The 18,536-nt window shown below is 47.9% G+C and overlaps 2 protein-coding genes across 3 annotated transcripts; both read left to right on the top strand.

Moving 5' to 3' along the window:
* The first annotated feature begins 7,223 nt into the window (after positions 1-7,223).
* On the top strand, positions 7,224-10,673 carry LOC311506896 (SUMO-conjugating enzyme UBC9-like). The gene is made up of 7 exons (XM_084571029.1): positions 7,224-7,575; positions 8,893-8,978; positions 9,485-9,568; positions 9,841-9,913; positions 10,000-10,109; positions 10,180-10,259; positions 10,342-10,673. The coding sequence occupies exons 2-7, from the start codon at positions 8,913-8,915 to the stop codon at positions 10,403-10,405; spliced, it is 477 nt and encodes a 158-aa protein (XP_084427155.1). The 5' UTR covers positions 7,224-7,575; positions 8,893-8,912; the 3' UTR covers positions 10,406-10,673.
* A 2,800-nt stretch (positions 10,674-13,473) lies between these two features.
* On the top strand, positions 13,474-18,452 carry LOC311506885 (interleukin-2 receptor subunit beta-like). Of its 2 annotated transcripts, XM_084571010.1 has the most exons (9): positions 13,474-13,598; positions 14,268-14,361; positions 14,440-14,726; positions 14,836-14,929; positions 15,026-15,171; positions 15,257-15,434; positions 15,636-15,741; positions 15,816-15,885; positions 16,079-18,452. In XM_084571010.1, the coding sequence occupies exons 3-9, from the start codon at positions 14,628-14,630 to the stop codon at positions 16,829-16,831; spliced, it is 1,446 nt and encodes a 481-aa protein (XP_084427136.1). In that variant the 5' UTR covers positions 13,474-13,598; positions 14,268-14,361; positions 14,440-14,627; the 3' UTR covers positions 16,832-18,452. The 2 variants fall into 2 exon arrangements, with proteins under 2 accessions (XP_084427136.1, XP_084427137.1); XM_084571011.1 differs by having other exon boundaries at positions 13,475-14,726.
* Positions 18,453-18,536: the final 84 nt, after the last annotated feature.

Raw genomic sequence — 18,536 nt, 5'->3', positions numbered from 1 at the left:
TGATACGTCATCTTGTCATGTTGTAATGTTGAGTGTTGTCGCATACGGAAAACATTGCTAACGAGCCATGATGAGTGATGGAATGATTAAATTTAGTAATATAAAATAGGTTAAGAAGATCAGGCAATAAGACACCTCGAAACAAAGGAGAAGGCGTTCTCTTCTCTTTCCGCGCGAAGATTCTGGAAACCCGATCCAAAACACGCCCTGAATAATTAACTCATAAAACCAGAGAGACGCACCCATTTCTCCGCACTTTTAGGACTTTTATACTTTCGCTCTTTCGCCGCACTTTCAACTCTCCACTTTCCATTCACGTTTTACTTTTATTTTAGTTTTCTTCTTTACGTACTTAGTCACGTTTATACTTAGTAACTTTAAGAACAACTTGAATATTGACAATACGGTCCTTTTCAAGCTCTGTTTGTTTCTCGTCGGATGTTTTTCCCGACGTACGATTTTTATAGTGACTTAAATATTTTTCTAGCTTTATTCATTTTTATACTCTACGAACCGAAGTACTAACCAACATCGTTTATAAGTTAGCCAGCGTAGTCAGCTGGGATATCAGAGAAAGACCCAATCTCTTCGACGGATCAAGGGATCAAGAAGCTGTTGCCATAGCAACGACATCAAGAAGACGTGACGATCCAGTTTCTTTCTTCAAATACAAAGACATTGCCAAGTGTCATCTGCCTTTGACTGAACACCTACAACGCTCTCAAGCAAAGCTGGGTGTTGGAGTTGCAGACCAAGCAACAAGTCCTATCTACTGGTCCAAGAGAGACCTGCATCAGCTGTGCCGCTTCGTCACTGATCATCTCGTCATACCGATGCTCCGTCATCACCGACGCCGAGAAGACTCTACAAAAGTAGGCTGAATCGTTCCTACCGCTTAAGACAAAGAGTTGGTGTCTCTACTTTGAAACTCCCTACTAACATCTTTTAGAGAAGATTGATTAGAGTAGATATCAAATCTATTCCCTTTAGTTTAGGACTTAAACATCTCCATCTCTCACCATCGCTCCCGAAATTAACTATTTCATACCTTATTATATTCGTTCATTTGATTACACTCCTATATTCTATTAGTCCCTCATTTATTCATAGTTGTCACTTTATTAAATAAATATTTGTTCGCACTTAAGAAGTTGTTTGTGATGTTATTTTACGGCAGAGAATGACTGGTACAAATTGTAGTAAAGGATTCACTCCTTCAGATATGCAAATTATTGAACTGAGACTGATAAATTGATTTAAACCGTGTTCTTCCTACGATAACAGGAGGTGGTGCCCTAACGAGACAATTAAAAGGTGTAGACTACCCTACATAGACTAACGTTATAGACTACCGTTATAGACTACCGTTATAGACTAACGTTATAGACTAATGTTATAGACTACCGTTATAGACTACCGTTATAGACTAATGTTATAGACTAACGTTATAGACTAACGTTACAGACTAACGTTATAGACTAACGTTATAGACTAACGTTATAACTGGATCTCTGCTGTTATAATGAGACACTGATCAGAGCTGAGACGTGGTCGTTAGCTCAGGTGAGGACCAGCAGACAGGTACCTGGGAGACCGAGGCCTCGGTAACAATAAGAAAAACCTTTATTTGTTCCACACTGGGGAAACTGCAGTTTACAACAGCTGACAGAAAGAAATAAAAATAACAAGAGCAAAGAGAGCAGCTGTAAAAGATCTTCCTCCTGTCCCTCTCCTGATGCCACTGCTCCATCAGACCAGACCACACAGGGTGGATGATGCCACTACAGAGTCCTAGAAGGTCTTCAGGAGTCCCCCTTTCACGCGACACCCATGTGGTGGTTTATGTCACCTGGTGACGGCTGAGACCTGCCGGCAGGAGCCCCAGGAGTCCAAGGCGGTTCTGAACCGATCCTGGGTCAAGACCTCCTGGAGAACATCCGAACCACACAGGTCCAGGTGGAGGACGCCCGGTCCACCGGCAGGACCTGAGGGACTGAACCGGAGTCCAGAGACAGTGAGAGAGGAGACGATTAAATCATTTATAACAATAATTCTAGAAAGAATCATGTTATTATTATTAGATGGTAAAACACTGACGACTAATAAACATTTAATAATATGAACTAGTTGGATCCAGGAGCTGCTCCAGGTGAGAACTGTCGCTCTGAATAATAACGATCATTAATTTATTCTAATAATCAATCAGCTTTATTTAGTTCAGATGGTGTAAGCAGACCTGGTTCTGATGGAGCTGGTTCTGAGTGGACCTGGTTCTGGGTGGACCTGGTTCTGATGGAGCTGGTTCTGGGTGGACCTGGTTCTGATGGAGCTGGTTCTGAGTGGACCTGGTTCTGGGTGGACCTGGTTCTGATGGACCTGGTTCTGAGTGGACCTGGTTCTGATGGAGCTGGTTCTGAGTGGACCTGGTTCTGATGGACCTGGTTCTGATGGACCTGGTTCTGAGTGGACCTGGTTCTGGGTGGACCTGGTTCTGATGGAGCTGGTTCTGAGTGGACTTGGTTCTGGGTGGACCTGGTTCTGATGGACCTGGTTCTGAGTGGACCTGGTTCTGATGGAGCTGGTTCTGAGTGGACCTGGTTCTGATGGACCTGGCTCTGAGTGGACTTGGTTCTGGGTGGACCTGGTTCTGATGGACCTGGTTCTGATGGAGCTGGTTCTGGGTGGACCTGGTTCTGATGGAGCTGGTTCTGATGGACCTGGTTCTGAGTGGACCTGGTTCTGATGGAGCTGGTTCTGATGGACCTGGTTCTGAGTGGACCTGGTTCTGATGGAGCTGGTTCTGATGGACCTGGTTCTGAGTGGACCTGGTTCTGATGGACCTGGTTCTGAGTGGACTTGGTTCTGGGTGGACCTGGTTCTGGTTGGACCTGGTTCTGATGGAGCTGGTTCTGAGTGGACCTGGTTCTGGGTGGACCTGGTTCTGATGGAGCTGGTTCTGGGTGGACCTGGTTCTGATGGAGCTGGTTCTGAGTGGACCTGGTTCTGGGTGGACCTGGTTCTGATGGAGCTGGTTCTGGGTGGACCTGGTTCTGGGTGGACCTGGTTCTGATGGAGCTGGTTCTGAGTGGACCTGGTTCTGGGTGGACCTGGTTCTGATGGAGCTGGTTCTGAGTGGACCTGGTTCTGATGGAGCTGGTTCTGAGTGGACCTGGTTCTGATGGACCTGGCTCTGAGTGGACTTGGTTCTGGGTGGACCTGGTTCTGATGGACCTGGTTCTGATGGAGCTGGTTCTGGGTGGACCTGGTTCTGATGGAGCTGGTTCTGATGGACCTGGTTCTGAGTGGACCTGGTTCTGATGGAGCTGGTTCTGATGGACCTGGTTCTGAGTGGACCTGGTTCTGATGGACCTGGTTCTGAGTGGACTTGGTTCTGGGTGGACCTGGTTCTGGTTGGACCTGGTTCTGATGGAGCTGGTTCTGAGTGGACCTGGTTCTGAGTGGACCTGGTTCTGATGGAGCTGGTTCTGAGTGGACCTGGTTCTGGGTGGACCTGGTTCTGATGGAGCTGGTTCTGGGTGGACCTGGTTCTGATGGAGCTGGTTCTGAGTGGACCTGGTTCTGGGTGGACCTGGTTCTGATGGAGCTGGTTCTGGGTGGACCTGGTTCTGGGTGGACCTGGTTCTGATGGAGCTGGTTCTGAGTGGACCTGGTTCTGGGTGGACCTGGTTCTGATGGAGCTGGTTCTGAGTGGACCTGGTTCTGATGGAGCTGGTTCTGGGTCGACCTGGTTCTGGGTGGACCTGGTTCTGATGGACCTGGTTCTGGGCGGACCTGGTTCTGGGCGGACCTGGTTCTGGGCGGACCTGGTTCTGATGGACCTGGTTCTGGGTGGACCTGGTTCTGGGTGGACCTGGTTCTGATGGAGCTGGTTCTGAGTGGACCTGGTTCTGGGTGGACCTGGTTCTGAGTGGACCTGGTTCTGATGGACCTGGTTCTGGGTGGACCTGGTTCTGATGGAGCTGGTTCTGAGTGGACCTGGTTCTGAGTGGACCTGGTTCTGATGGAGCTGGTTCTGGGTGGACCTGGTTCTGGGTGGACCTGGTTCTGATGGACCTGGTTCTGGGTGGACCTGGTTCTGGGTGGACATGGTTCTGATGGAGCTCAGCGTTGTGTCTCCTCGTTACAGACGTTCTTCCCGGCGCCATCAGGGTTCCCTTCAGGTCATTCCTGGACCTGTTGGACAGAAGGACGCTGAGAGTCTGGCCGAGCTCTTGGGGGGTGTCACATGGTCTCTGGGTCACCAGGAGGTCCAGGTGTGAGTGGTTCAGGAGGGCGGAGCCAGAGCTGAGACATCTCACAGGACGGAGGACGGGTACAACCTGTCAATCAATTAATCAATCTGTCACTGAACTGAGACATTTAACAGGAGGGGGGGACGTTCCAGTCTGGTCTGACACGGCGTCTCCAGAGGTCAAGGTCAAAGGTCAGAGTTTCTAGGTCAAAGGTCAGTTCCATGGAATCAGCTGCACCAGTTTGTGATGGGTCACCCACCTCAAAGCGTAGCTGCACCAGTTTGTGATGGGTCACCCACCTCAAAGCGTAGCTGGACCAGTTTGTGATGGGTCACCCACCTCAAAGCGTAGCTGCACCAGTTTGTGATGGGTCACCCACCTCAAAGCGTAGCTGCACCAGTTTGTGATGGGTCACCCACCTCAAAGCGTAGCTGCACCAGTTTGTGATGGGTCACCCACCTCAAAGCGTAGCTGCACCAGTTTGTGATGGGTCACCCACCTCAAAGCGTAGCTGCACCAGTTTCTGGTTCTTACCTTATTCAGGAGGAGGTCCTGTTAAACCTTCCCACCGGTCCCCAGAACTGAAACGTCTTCTCTAAAAGGTTCTGTTGCCTTTTTTGAACCTTTGTTGGATAAACCACGACCTGGACGACGGAGAACCTTCACAGACACGTTTTATATTTAAATAAATCCAGCTCTTTGTTTGAGGTCAGTACAAGTAACAGGTCTGGTTCCTGGTTCCTGTTCCTGGTTCCTGGTTCCTGGTTCCTGTTCCTGAGCTCCGTCTGACTCAGGAGTCGACTCAAGAATAAAAACGTCTCCAGAGGGTTAGGGGGAGGAGGAGCAGGAGGAGCAGGAGGAGGAGGAGGAGCTGGAGGAGGAGGAGGAGGAGCAGGAGGAGGAGGATGAGCTGGAGGAGGAGGAGGAGGAGGAGGAGGAGCTGGAGGAGGAGGAGGAGGAGGAGGAGGAGGAGGAGCTGGAGGAGGAGGAGGAGGAGCAGGAGGACCAGGAGCAGGAGGAGCAGGAGGAGGAGGATGAGCTGGAGGAGGAGGAGGAGGAGGAGGAGGAGCTGGAGGAGGAGGAGGAGGAGGAGGAGGAGGAGCAGGAGGACCAGGAGGAGGAGGAGGAGCAGGAGGAGGAGGACCAGGAGGACCAGGAGCAGTTATTGAGGAGCAGTTATTGAGGAGCAGCTATTGAGGAGCAGTGATTGAGGAGCAGCAGGAGGAGGAGCAGTTATTGAGGAGCAGCAGGAGGAGGAGCAGTGATTGAGGAGCAGCTATTGAGGAGCAGTTATTGAGGAGCAGCTATTGAGGAGCAGTTATTGAGGAGCAGCAGGAGGAGGAGCAGTGATTGAGGAGCAGCAGGAGGAGGAGCAGTTATTGAGGAGCAGTTATTGAGGAGCAGCTATTGAGGAGCAGTTATTGAGGAGCAGCAGGAGGAGGAGCAGTTATTGAGGAGCAGTTATTGAGGAGCAGCAGGAGGAGGAGCAGTTATTGAGGAGCAGCAGGAGGAGGAGCAGTTATTGAGGAGCAGGAGGAGGAGGAGCTATTGAGGAGCAGCTATTGAGGAGCAGGAGGACCAGGAGCAGTTATTGAGGAGCAGCTATTGAGCAGCAGGAGGAGGAGCAGTGATTGAGGAGCAGCTATTGAGCAGCAGGAGGAGGAGCAGTGATTGAGGAGCAGTTATTGAGGAGCAGCAGGAGGAGGAGCAGTTATTGAGGAGCAGTTATTGAGGAGCAGCTATTGAGGAGCAGCAGGAGGAGGAGGAGCAGTGATTGAGGAGCAGTGATTGAGGAGCAGCAGGAGGAGGAGGAGTTATTGAGGAGCAGTGATTGAGGAGCAGCAGGAGGAGGAGCAGTTATTGAGGAGCAGTTATTGAGGAGCAGCTATTGAGGAGCAGTTATTGAGGAGCAGCAGGAGGAGGAGGAGTTATTGAGGAGCAGTTATTGAGGAGGAGCAGCAGGAGGACCAGGAGCAGTTATTGAGGAGCAGCAGCAGGAGGAGCAGTGATTGAGGAGCAGTGATTGAGGAGCAGCAGGAGGAGGAGCAGTTATTGAGGAGCAGCAGGAGGAGGAGCAGTGATTGAGGAGCAGCAGCAGGAGGAGGAGCAGTGATTGAGGAGCAGTTATTGAGGAGCAGCAGGAGGAGGAGCAGTTATTGAGGAGCAGTTATTGAGGAGCAGCTATTGAGGAGCAGCAGGAGGAGGAGGAGCAGTGATTGAGGAGCAGTGATTGAGGAGCAGCAGGAGGAGGAGGAGGAGGAGTTATTGAGGAGCAGTTATTGAGGAGCAGCAGGAGGAGGAGCAGTTATTGAGGAGCAGCTATTGAGGAGCAGCAGGAGGAGGAGGAGCAGTGATTGAGGAGCAGTGATTGAGGAGCAGCAGGAGGAGGAGGAGGAGGAGTTATTGAGGAGCAGTTATTGAGGAGCAGCAGGAGGAGGAGCAGTTATTGAGGAGCAGTTATTGAGGAGCAGCTATTGAGGAGCAGCAGGAGGAGGAGGAGCAGTGATTGAGGAGCAGTGATTGAGGAGCAGCAGGAGGAGGAGGAGGAGCAGTGATTGAGGAGCAGCTATTGAGCAGCAGGAGGAGGAGCAGTTATTGAGGAGCAGTTATTGAGGAGCAGCAGGAGGAGGAGCAGTTATTGAGGAGCAGTTATTGAGGAGCAGCTATTGAGGAGCAGCAGGAGGAGGAGCAGTGATTGAGGAGCAGCAGCAGGAGGAGGAGCAGTGATTGAGGAGCAGTGATTGAGGAGCAGCAGGAGGAGGAGGAGGAGGAGGAGTTATTGAGGAGCAGTTATTGTCACAGAGAAGCTTGAGACTCATTTGTTCTGCAGCTCATCAGAAACAGAGGATTCGGTTCTAGCTGGTGGAACAGAACCGTTCACCTCAGAATGAACGGATCACCAGAACGAACGAACCGCCCACCGCTGACACCACAACAAAGATGGCGGACAGGCTGTGACGTGTGTCAGCGGGGTGTCCCGTTCACTGCCTGAAGGCCCCCGAGTAATAAATAGATCGGGTCCTTCGCTCCAGAGTCACGCCGTGAGGACTGAGGCGGATCCCGGGACACATCCAGTCCAGAGACGGAGTGATGTTGGTGGAGTCCGTGTCCCCCGTGTCCCCCGTGTCCCCCGCGTCCCGGTCGTCTCCGTCCTCTCTGGATCGATACCGTCGCCGTTAATCGTCGAACGGTTGTAATTGTTTTCCTCTCGGCCGCCGTCACTAGCATTAGCATTAGCATTAGCATTAGCATCCTCCGAGCTAACGGGCTAACCCTGAGACACACAGAGCGCTCAGTCAGATTCTAGTGGAGTCGATACACGGTGAGTAAATCGATTGGTCGATTTATCAGCTTCAACGTCAGCTGATGTCATCATAATGTTGTAGACTGTGACGTAGCTGATCAGGATCAATAACCTGATCGATCACGTGACAACATTCATCAGTTAACGGTTCAGTGGGAGGAGCCGAGGCCGAGTTATCGATCACTGATTAGTCGATCACTGATTAACGGATCACTGATCAATGGATCATTTATTAACAGATCACTGATTAATGGATCAGTTATTAACAGATCACTGATTAATGGATAATTTATTAACAGATCACTGATTAATGGATCAGTTATTAACAGATCACTGATTAATGGATCATTTATTAACAGATCACTGATTAATGGATCACTGATCAATGGATCACTGATTAATGGATCATTTATTAACGGATCACTGATCAATGGATCATTTATTAATGGATCATTTATTAATGGATCATTTATTAATGGATCATTTATTAATGGATCAGTTATAATGGATCACTGATTAATGGATCAGTTATTAATGGATCAGTTATTAACAGATCACTGATTAATGGATAATTTATTAATGGATCACTGATCAATGGATCACTGATCAATGGATCATTTATTAATGGATCATTTATTAACGGATCATTTATTAATGGATCAGTAATAATGGATCACTGATTAATGGATCATTTATTAACGGATCACTGATTAATGGATCATTTATTAACAGATCACTGATTAATGGATCATTTATTAATGGATCATTTATTAATGGATCATTTATTAACAGATCATTTATTAATGGATCAGTTATAATGGATCACTGATTAATGGATCACTGATTAATGGATCATTTATTAATGGATCATTTATTAACAGATCACTGATCAATGGATCACTGATTAATGGATCACTGATTAATGGATCATTTATTAACAGATCACTGATTAATGGATCATTTATTAATGGATCAGTTATAATGGATCACTGATTAATGGATCATTTATTAATGGATCAGTTATAATGGATCACTGATTAATGGATCATTTATTAACAGATCACTGATCAATGGATCATTTATTAATGGATCATTTATTAATGGATCATTTATTAACGGATCATTTATTAATGGATCAGTTATAATGGATCACTGATTAATGGATCACTGATTAATGGATCACTGATCAATGGATCATTGATTAACAGATCACTGATTAATGGATCATTTATTAATGGATCATTTATTAACAGATCACTGATTAATGGATCATTTATTAATGGATCATTTATTAACAGATCACTGATTAATGGATCATTTGATGTTTGTCCACAGGGGGGCGTTGATGAGCAGTGATGTCTGGCATCGCTCTGAGCAGACTGTCCCAGGAGAGGAAGGCCTGGAGGAAAGACCACCCATTTGTAAGCAGCCAATCAGAACCAGTGGTTGCTAATGTTTATTATATTTATATTTATATTTATATTTATATATATTTATTAGGGCCGGGACTTTAACGCGTTAATTAAGATTAATTAATTACACAAAAATAACGCGTTAAACATTTTTTACGCATTTTAATCACACTTATTTTTGCACCGCGGAACGTTTCTCACTGGATGAGTTTCGGCGGACCGATTATACTGGAGCACCAACGAGCGTTCATTACTTCAGACAACAACAAACAGTGAACATGAAGGAAGAAGCTGATGAGACGCTTTGGTTGGCCCCGTGGACGGGAAATATATGAAAAAAATTACTTCTCACTGTTCTCAGGTCAAATATTTATATGCGATTAAAATGTGATTAATTTCGATTAATTAATTACAAAGCCTCTAATTAATTAGATTAATTTTTTTAATCGAGTCCCGGCCCTAATATTTATATATTATTCCTGGTCACTGATTATTGGCCATGTGTGTTCTCTCAGGGCTTCGTTGCCGTGCCGACCAAGAATCCAGATGGAACCATGAACCTGATGAACTGGGAGTGTGCCATCCCAGGAAAGAAAGGAGTAAGTTACTAATCAACCAATCAGCTCGTCTCACCTCAACGTGTCCTCATGGACCATCTCCAACCAGTGGGCGGGGCTAAAGTGTTGTAGGTAGTTAGTATAACGGCGTACCTTCAGGTTAGTGGACGCCGTAGAAACAGGAAGTGAGGTCATGATGATTGTAACTAGGCGCCTGTCCGTAAAGGTGATGATGTGCTGCTGCTGCTTCTCATTGGTCGGTGGTTGATTGACAGCTGATCTCTTGTCTCTGTCCCGTGTGTCCTCTGGTCCAGACCTTGTGGGAGGGGGGACTCTATAAACTGAGGATGCTGTTTAAAGACGACTACCCGTCCTCTCCGCCCAAATGTGAGTGTCAAGTAGAGATGAAGATGATGATGATGATGGTGATGATGATGATCCAGACTCTGAACCGTGAACCTGTGTCCCCCCAGGTAAATTTGAGCCCCCCATATTCCACCCCAACGTCTACCCGTCAGGCACCGTGTGTCTGTCCATCCTGGAGGAGGACAAGGACTGGAGACCGGCCATCACCATCAAACAGGTCTGAGGCGGGGCTGCTGTGAACCTCCTCTCTGGGGTTCCTAATAAAGTGGCTCTTTGTGTGTTGGCAGATCCTGTTGGGGATCCAGGAGCTGCTCAACGAGCCCAACATCCAGGACCCAGCTCAGGCAGAGGCCTACACCATCTACTGGTGGGTGTGGCCTGACTCTGAGCTGACGTGCTGATGAATGAGTGAGTCGCTGGTGAATCACTGAATCCTCTTTGTGTTTCAGTCAGAACAGGGTGGACTACGAGAAGAGGGTCCGAGCTCAGGCCAGGAAGTTTGCCCCCACATAGACCTGGTCCCAGAGGCGGCGCTAGGGGAACCACTCCAACCAGACCCCCCCAGATACAGATTCATCCTGGACCAGGATGTGTGTGTGGGGGGGTGAGGGGGTGAGGGGGGGGTGGTTGGAGTCTGGACGTCCGTGTGCATGTACATAATATAAATAGTGGAAGTTGTGGAGGTTTTCTATTGTTGGTGTGATGTTACATTAAAGGACAATAAACATGTGAAACCAAGATGATCTGATTCTTCACTAACTCACATCACTAATAATAATTCTTTTTAAATGTCACCGTCGTCGTGTGAAGGTAAAACTGACGTAGTGTTTGTTCTGTACGAATGTAACACCTTTAACACCTTTAACACCTTTGACACGTCTGGTTTCTTATTTCAGTTCAACCTGACGCTGCTACGGCTTCATCCTCTTCCTGCTCTGCAGCCTCAACGCTCAGCTCTAACTTCTTTAACTTTAACTTCTTTAACTTTAACTTCTTTAACTTTAACTTATTTAACTTATTTAACATCTTATGTAACTGGTCACTGTGTAAAAGGTTTTGAAGGTAAACAGTGAATCTCATCACATGTTCTTCTCTTTCATTTAATAATTTAATATTTATATGAAACTTATTTCATTATTAAATATTAAGCAGTTTAATATTTAATAATAATTCTCAGGTCAGGTCTACTCTGGTCCATCCACATGATGTGGTGTCCTCTGTCCTCTCTGTATGTGTGGAACCGACCACTTATGGCCCTGGTCCTGGTCCTGGCCCTGGCCCTGGCCCTGGTCTTGGTCTTGGTCCTGGTCTTCAGTCCAGTGGACAGAGAGAGGAACGTGTTGAACCTGAAGCTCAAAATAAAAAGGTCACCACAGAGCGAGGTCCTGTTTCCTGACGCTCACCGTCTAATTCACACCTTCCGTTACTATAGAAACACAAAAATAAAGATGTGACACCACCTCCACCTCCTCCTCCACCTCCACCTCCACCTCCACCTCCACCTCCTTCTCTTCATCCGGTAGCTGAAGAAATGAGATGATTTACAACTGAACTACAATTCACCTGATTATTAAATTATTAAATAGATTAGTCATGATTAAGAGATGACATTAAAAAAGTTAGTGAACCAGTAGTATCAGTAGTACTAGTAGTATCAGTAGTAGTACTAGTAGTATCAGTAGTACCAGTAGTATCAGCAGTATCAGTTGTAGTACCAGTAGTACCAGTGACCTGTGACCTGTTGTTTTTAGTGTCAGTGTTTGTCAGTCCTCACACATACCTCATGTTTTCATGTGTACCTCCCTTGTTGTTGTTCTCACCTCCTCCTCACCGCCCTCCCCCCTCCTCCCCCACCTCCCCCTCCTCCCCCCGTCTCTGTGGCGTGTTGATGTCAAACCTCCTCGTGGTCGCCTCAGTTCTGTGGCTCTGACCTTTCACTCAGCGTTCGCTTCGTCTCTCCAGCTCAACTCGACACCGAGCGACTGCTGCAGGAACTCGTCAGATGGCCCCGGGCCCCCCCTCACCCCCCTCACCCCCCCTCACCCCTGCAGGGGCCCGAGGGCACTGAGACAGAGACCTGTAGGAAGCTGCTGACTTCAAATGCACCGTGTTGCAACGCTTGTATGTGTGAACGCGTTGTGGTTTTGAGGAGGAGGAGGAGGAGGAGCAGTGTTACACAACGGCCCTCCACTGAACTTTAACATGAAACCGGGTCACAGCCCAGACCCCTAGACCTGAAAACATAGCCCAGACCCCTAGACCTGAAAACACAGCCCAGACCCCTAGACCTGAAAACATAGCCCAGACCCCTAGACCTGAAAACCCAACCCAGACCCCTAGACCTGAAAACACAGCCCAGACCCCTAGACCTGAAAACCCAACCCAGACCCCTAGACCTGAAAACCCAGCCCAGACTCCTAGACCTGAAAACCCAGCCCAGAACCCTAGACCTGAAAACCCAGCCCAGAACCCTAGACCTGAAAACCCAACCTAGACCCATAGACCTGAAAACGTAGGCCAGACCCCTAGACCTGAAAACCCAGCCCAGACCCCTAGACCCGAAAACCTAGCCCAGAACCCTAGACCTGAAAACCCAACCCAGATCCCTAGAGCTGAAAACCCAACCCAGACCCCTAGACCTGAAAACCTAGCCCAGTCCCCTAGACCTGAAAACCCAACCCCGACCCCTAGACGTGAAAACCTAGCCCAGACCCCTAGACCTGAAAACCCAAACCAGATCCCTAGAGCTGAAAACCTAGCCCAGACCCCTAGACCTGCAGACCCAGCCCAGACCTGCAAAGCCAACCCAGACCCCCAGACCCCCAAACCCAGCCCAGACCTGCAGACCTGACCCAGTTCTGTCTCAGAGCCTCAGGAGGATCAGATCAGACCAGGACTAACAGAAGTTAGATGATTATAGAGAAGGAGGATACTCAGACTGGATCAAGGTTTAGGTGATAAACTAAATACTACTACTGATACTACCGATACTACTGATACTACTACTAGTACTAGTACGTAGTTAATGAAGGGGTGAGGAGGTCAATTTTCTGTTGCCTCCGCCTCAGATCACGGAGCAGTGGATCGGTGCAGTGGTTGCGGCGGCGGACTCGTTGGTTTTGATGCCACACAGTGTTTAATCTAGATACCCCCCCCCCCCCCCCCCATCTAAATGAGGCCCGAGCCTCTTCAATCCCTCCATCATCTCTCCTCATTGACACAAACCACTTCATAGAAGCAACTAAACTAAACTCTTTACGTTGTGATTGAAACAGGATGTGGTGTGGCTTCGTATTCGTTTTCAGTTGATTTATTATTAAATGATATGATGGGGGGAGGAGGGGGGAGGAGGAGGGGGTGGGGGGGTGATGCTCTCCACCCGACCCGTCCTCTCTCACTATCAGTCAGCGCTTCACTCAGTTTCCTGTCAGCCCGACACCGAGGCTGTGGTTACCAGTGGAAAATGTCACTGGGCATTTCAAAGAGAAAGAGAGAGAGAGAGAGAGATGAAGAGAGAGAGAGAGAGAGAGAGATGAAGAGAGAGAGAGAGAGAGAGAGAGAGAGAGATGAAGAGAGAGAGAGAGATGTTCATGCAGACAGACAGAGACAGAGACACAGAGACGTAGACGTGGAGAGACGTTGCCGTTAGTCCAGAGGAGGAGGATGTGTTTCCTCTCGATGACCAACGTCTACCAGAGCCTGTGAGGTATCGTATCACTTTAAATATTAACTATATTATTGTTTTATTGTTTTATTAGTTTATTTCACTGATTCTGGTCAAACTACAGAGTTCTGTGACAATAGTGTCCATGTCAGTGTCTTCAGAGGTTTCCTGCTCTCAGACTGAACTCAAACTCTCCATAAATGTTCCTCACGTTCCACCTGCTCTAACTGATCTACCTGCTCTATCTCTACCTGCTCTAACTGATCTAACTCTAACTGGTCTAACTGATCTACCCGGTCTAACTCTACCTGCTCTAACTGATCTACCTGCTCTATCTCTACCTGCTCTAACTGATCTAACTCTAACTGGTCTAACTGATCTACCCGGTCTAACTCTACCTGCTCTAACTGATCTAACTCTAACTGGTCTAACTGGTCTACCTGCTCTAACTGATCTAACTCTAACTGGTCTAACTAACTGGTCTATCTCTACCTGGTCTAACTGATCTACCCGGTCTATCTCTACCATCATGACTTTGATCTGACTCAAGTGAAACACTGAATATTGTTCAAAGTTTCGTTTGTCGTTCTCAGGATGAGTATTTATTGGACGATGCGGTTTCAGTTTCCAGGTTTCAGAGTTTATTGTGGATGAAAATAACATTAAAGGTTTTTAAATGGTCTTGTTGACGGACTAATCCTTGTCCTCCAGACCGACGTGGACATGGCGGCCGTGAAGACGCTGTGCTGCGTCTACGTCCTGATCACCTCAGCGCTTTCAGTCGACTCTCACAAACGTCCACACGGTACGACCCTGCAGACCCTGGACGACTCCTGTCCTCTGATGAAGACATGTCCTGACGTCTTTCTCCTTGTCTCTGCAGGACTCTTGTGTACAAGCGACCTGGTGGAGACTGTGACCTGTACGTGGGACAACTCCTCCCTGGGTCCTGAAGCCGACTGCTGGATCTCTGGGACAAAGAGATTCTTGAACTTCAACTACAAACCAAAACGACCTGAACTCATGATGTGAGATGTCACGCATTGTCTTCTCATCACAGCTCCAACATGAATGTTTGTTAGATCTTTTATCTTTGATTCTAGTCGGAGCTGCAAACTGAAGCGACACAGAAACTCTCTGCCGGGCTGCAGTCTGGTCTTTGAAGGGAAAGTAAGTTTGAATGCGTCCTCAGGACACACGGACAGACCGTGGTTCTTTAATTTAAATGACTCCAGATCCTGGTTGGTTCCCTCACAGCGTCTGTCTCTGTTTCATCCAGACGTTCTTCGCCTCTGAAGTGATGCCGGAGATCAGCCTGAACTGCAACGGGACGTTGGTGGAGAAGCTCCAGGACTACAAGCCAGTAGAGCACAGTGAGCGCCTCTTATTTCATATCGTCTGTTACTAGACAGCGTTTGGACCCTGGAGGGTGACAGATCGTCCCCATGTCTTCATGTCTCTGTTTGTAGTTAAGATGAATCCTCCAGGAGCTCCCAGCATCAACAGCTCTGCCAACGACACCTGGGTGTCCTGGAGTCCAGGCCGACCGCTCGCCGAGATCCTCAAGTCCCTCAACTACCAGGTTCAGCTGAAACAGACTCAACAGACCTGGAGGGTGAGAACCTGCTCACATGTAGACGGCTCAGTTTTAACGTTCATGTCCCGAGGTTGAGACACGTTTAAATGTCTTCTGTCCTCAGGAGGCCAACACTCTGACCACACAAGAACCACCGCTCAGGATACCGGAGTCAGCGCTGAAGGGGTCGATGGAGGTCAGGGTGAGAGTCAAACCGGCGGACCCTCCCAAAAGCCACTGGAGCAGCTGGAGTCCTACAACGTCCTGGAGGACGGGCCGGGATGACCCGTCAGGACACCAAGGTACCAACAATTAATGAACAACGTAGAACCTCAGCTCATCATTGTCATGTTTGGTTCTTGGTCTCTTAATTGTGTCCACTGCTCTGACTAAAGCAGCTGGGGCCTCATCAGACCCTGTGGGGCCCGGTTAGGGTCCCTGGACCGTAAGTTTGATACCCCTGCTCTAAACTAGGGATTGTTAACATGGTCCTCTGGTTCCAGAGCCGGGTCTGGATCAGATGTCACAGCTGATGGTGGTGTTGACGTTAAGCTTGTCTCTCTTCATCTTTGTGGTTCTGGTTCTGTACCGGAACTGCAGGACCAGGGGGTAAGTTCTTCGTGGACCGTTGTGGTTCTCAGGGTGTTCTTATGCAGCGTGTCTAATGGAACGTCTCGTTCTAGGCTCCTGAAAGGGAAACCAGTACCCAGCCCCTCAGAGTACTTCCACCTGGTCCACGGAGGAAACCTGAAGGTCAGAAGAACGGTTCTCTATCAGAACCTTTGTTTAGACTCTTAGACCTGCTGATGCTCGTCTGACTCAAGCACTGACCCTGAACAGAGTCTGGCTGGGGTTAGACTAATAATCATATCAGGCTCCAGAGCTGGAACCAACGTTCTTCTTCCTCCTCAAACATCAGATTGACACAGTTCTTCTCGTTTCCTAGACATGGTTGAATCCTCTGTCCGAGTCGTTCTTCACGGCTCAGCCTCGTGAGCAGATCTCCCCGGTGGAGGTGTGTGATGTCTGGGATGTGGACCCCTCCACCTCGCCCTCCTCCAGCTCCACCAACGCCCTGCTCCACTTCCAGACCTTTCCCTCCATCAGGACCTTCGACTCCTCCTCCTCCTCGTCCTGCTTCTCAAACATGGGTTATTTCATGTCCAACTCGTCCAGCGGCTCCGCTCCAGTCGACATCAGTCTGGCCTACTTCACCTACCAGGATGATATCCACCACCTGCACCACCCCCCGTCCTCCCCCGGCCCGTCCCTCGGCCCCTATGAGAGTCTGAAGACGGAGCCTCAGAGCCCTGACTCTGGTTTTGGCCTCGGACAAGAAGATAAGAGCGATGAAGATGATCAGAGCTCTCCTCTTGTCTTCCTCCCTCTACACCTTCTTTCTGAAATGTGTCCCCCGTCCACTCCTCCTCATGCTGCTGACCCTCCTCATGCTGCTGACCCTCCTCACGCTGCTCCCCCTCCTCATGCTGCTCACCCTCCTCACCCTGCTGACCTTCCTCATCCTCCTCACCCTCCTCACCCTCCCAGCGTATCTCAGGTATCTCCAGACGGTCAACAGGTGGATGGACCCGTGACAGCGGTCGTGATTCGAGCTTCGTCGATGCCCGTCAATCCTTGTCAAAGCGACTATCTGACTCTCAAAGAGCTGCAGGCAACGTTCAGCAATAAATCCATCTGAAAATCAAACTAAAGACTCTCAGAGGACACATGGGCCGGTGTAACGTCAGCTAACGAGAAAGAAATCTGGAAAACCAAAACTATAAGACGCTAAAAAGCTTCATGGTTATTTCTTTATAATGAGTTAGAAGATGGAAAGAAGAGACAGAACTCAGAGGGTTATTAACGTTGACCCGACACGTCTGAGCCTTCACTGATTAGTGGAAACACGAATTAAAGTCTCACTAACTCATCTCATAAGAAATCAAATGTAAAATCTTTAATGAGTTTGATTTTATTTTGTTAACGGCGGTGAATACTTTAGATGAAGTCAATTAAAGCATTAAACTCACGGACCTCAGTCTGAGGCTTCGCCGCTTGTCTCGGGTCTATAAAATGTTTAGTTAAGGCCTGTTAGCATGTTTCTGGTTCTGTGTTAGCATGTTAGCATGTTTCTAGTTCTGTGTTGGCATGTTTCTAGTTCTGTGTTAGCATGTTAGCATGTTTCTAGTTCTGTGTTAGCATGTTTCTAGTTCTGTGTTAGCTTGTTAGCATGTTTCTAGTTCTGTGTTAGCATGTTTCTGGTTCTGTGTTAGCATGTTAGCATGTTTCTAGTTCTGTGTTAGCATGTTTCTAGTTCTGTGTTAGCATGTTAGCATGTTTCTAGTTCTGTGTTAGCATGTTTCTAGTTCTGTGTTAGCTTGTTAGCATGTTTCGAGTTCTGTGTTAGCATGTTTCTAGTTCTGTGTTAGCATGTTAGCATGTTTCTAGTTCTGTGTTAGCATGTTTCTAGTTCTGTGTTAGCATATTAGCATGTTTCTAGTTCTGTGTTAGCATGTTTCTAGTTCTGTGTTAGCATGTTAGCATGTTTCTAGTTCTGTGTTAGCATGTTTCTAGTTCTGTGTTAGCATGTTTCTAGTTTCATGTTAGCATGTTTCTAGTTTCATGTTAGCATGTTTCTAGTTGCATGTTAGCATGTTTCTAGTTGCATGTTATCTAGTTTCTAGTTCCATGTTAGCATGTTTCTAGTTGCATGTTGGTAAAATTTCCCAGTCTGGGATTAATAAGTATTTATCTATGTTAGCATGTGTGTAGCTGCATCATGTGTGTAGCTGAATGTGTGTAGCTGCATCATGTGTGTAGCTGTATGTTATCATGTTAGCATGTGTGTAGCTGCATCATGTGTGTAGCTGCATCATGTGTGTAGCTGCATCATGTGTGTATCTGCCTGTGTGTAGCTGCTCTGGTGTGTAGCTGCCTGTGTGTAGCTGCCTGTGTGTAGCTGCCTGTGTGTGTTTGTGTTGCTCTCAGTGACTTGTGTGCAGAGACCAAACTAAATAAAAGCTTTGGTAGAAATGGGTCACCCTCTGACTTCCTGTGTGTTTGTGGGATGAGGGCTGAGGGGTGTTTACGTGTCCTGTCAGGTGGTCCTGGTGGCGTGTGACACTGAGCATGTGTATTAGGTTGTGGTTTGACATTTAACTCTGACACAACCAGCGACATCCGCTCACCTCACACACTATTTACGATATTTAGCCATGCCAGCGAGAAACCACACAACTCTACACAATGTTCAGCTTCACAGCTTCACACGGGACACGCAACAACATCTGAAAACCTCCGTCCTCTTTATTTAGACAGACGCAATAATCATTCAGTCTCAAGGCGTAGCTCTAAGATAGAACCAGAACCTAGAACCAGAACCTAGAACCAGAACCTAGAACCAT

The sequence above is a fragment of the Chelon labrosus genome, assembly GCF_963514085.1.
Source record: "Chelon labrosus genome assembly, chromosome: 21".
Classification (NCBI taxonomy): domain Eukaryota; kingdom Metazoa; phylum Chordata; class Actinopteri; order Mugiliformes; family Mugilidae; genus Chelon; species Chelon labrosus.
This window is presented reverse-complemented; position numbering and strand designations above follow the sequence as displayed.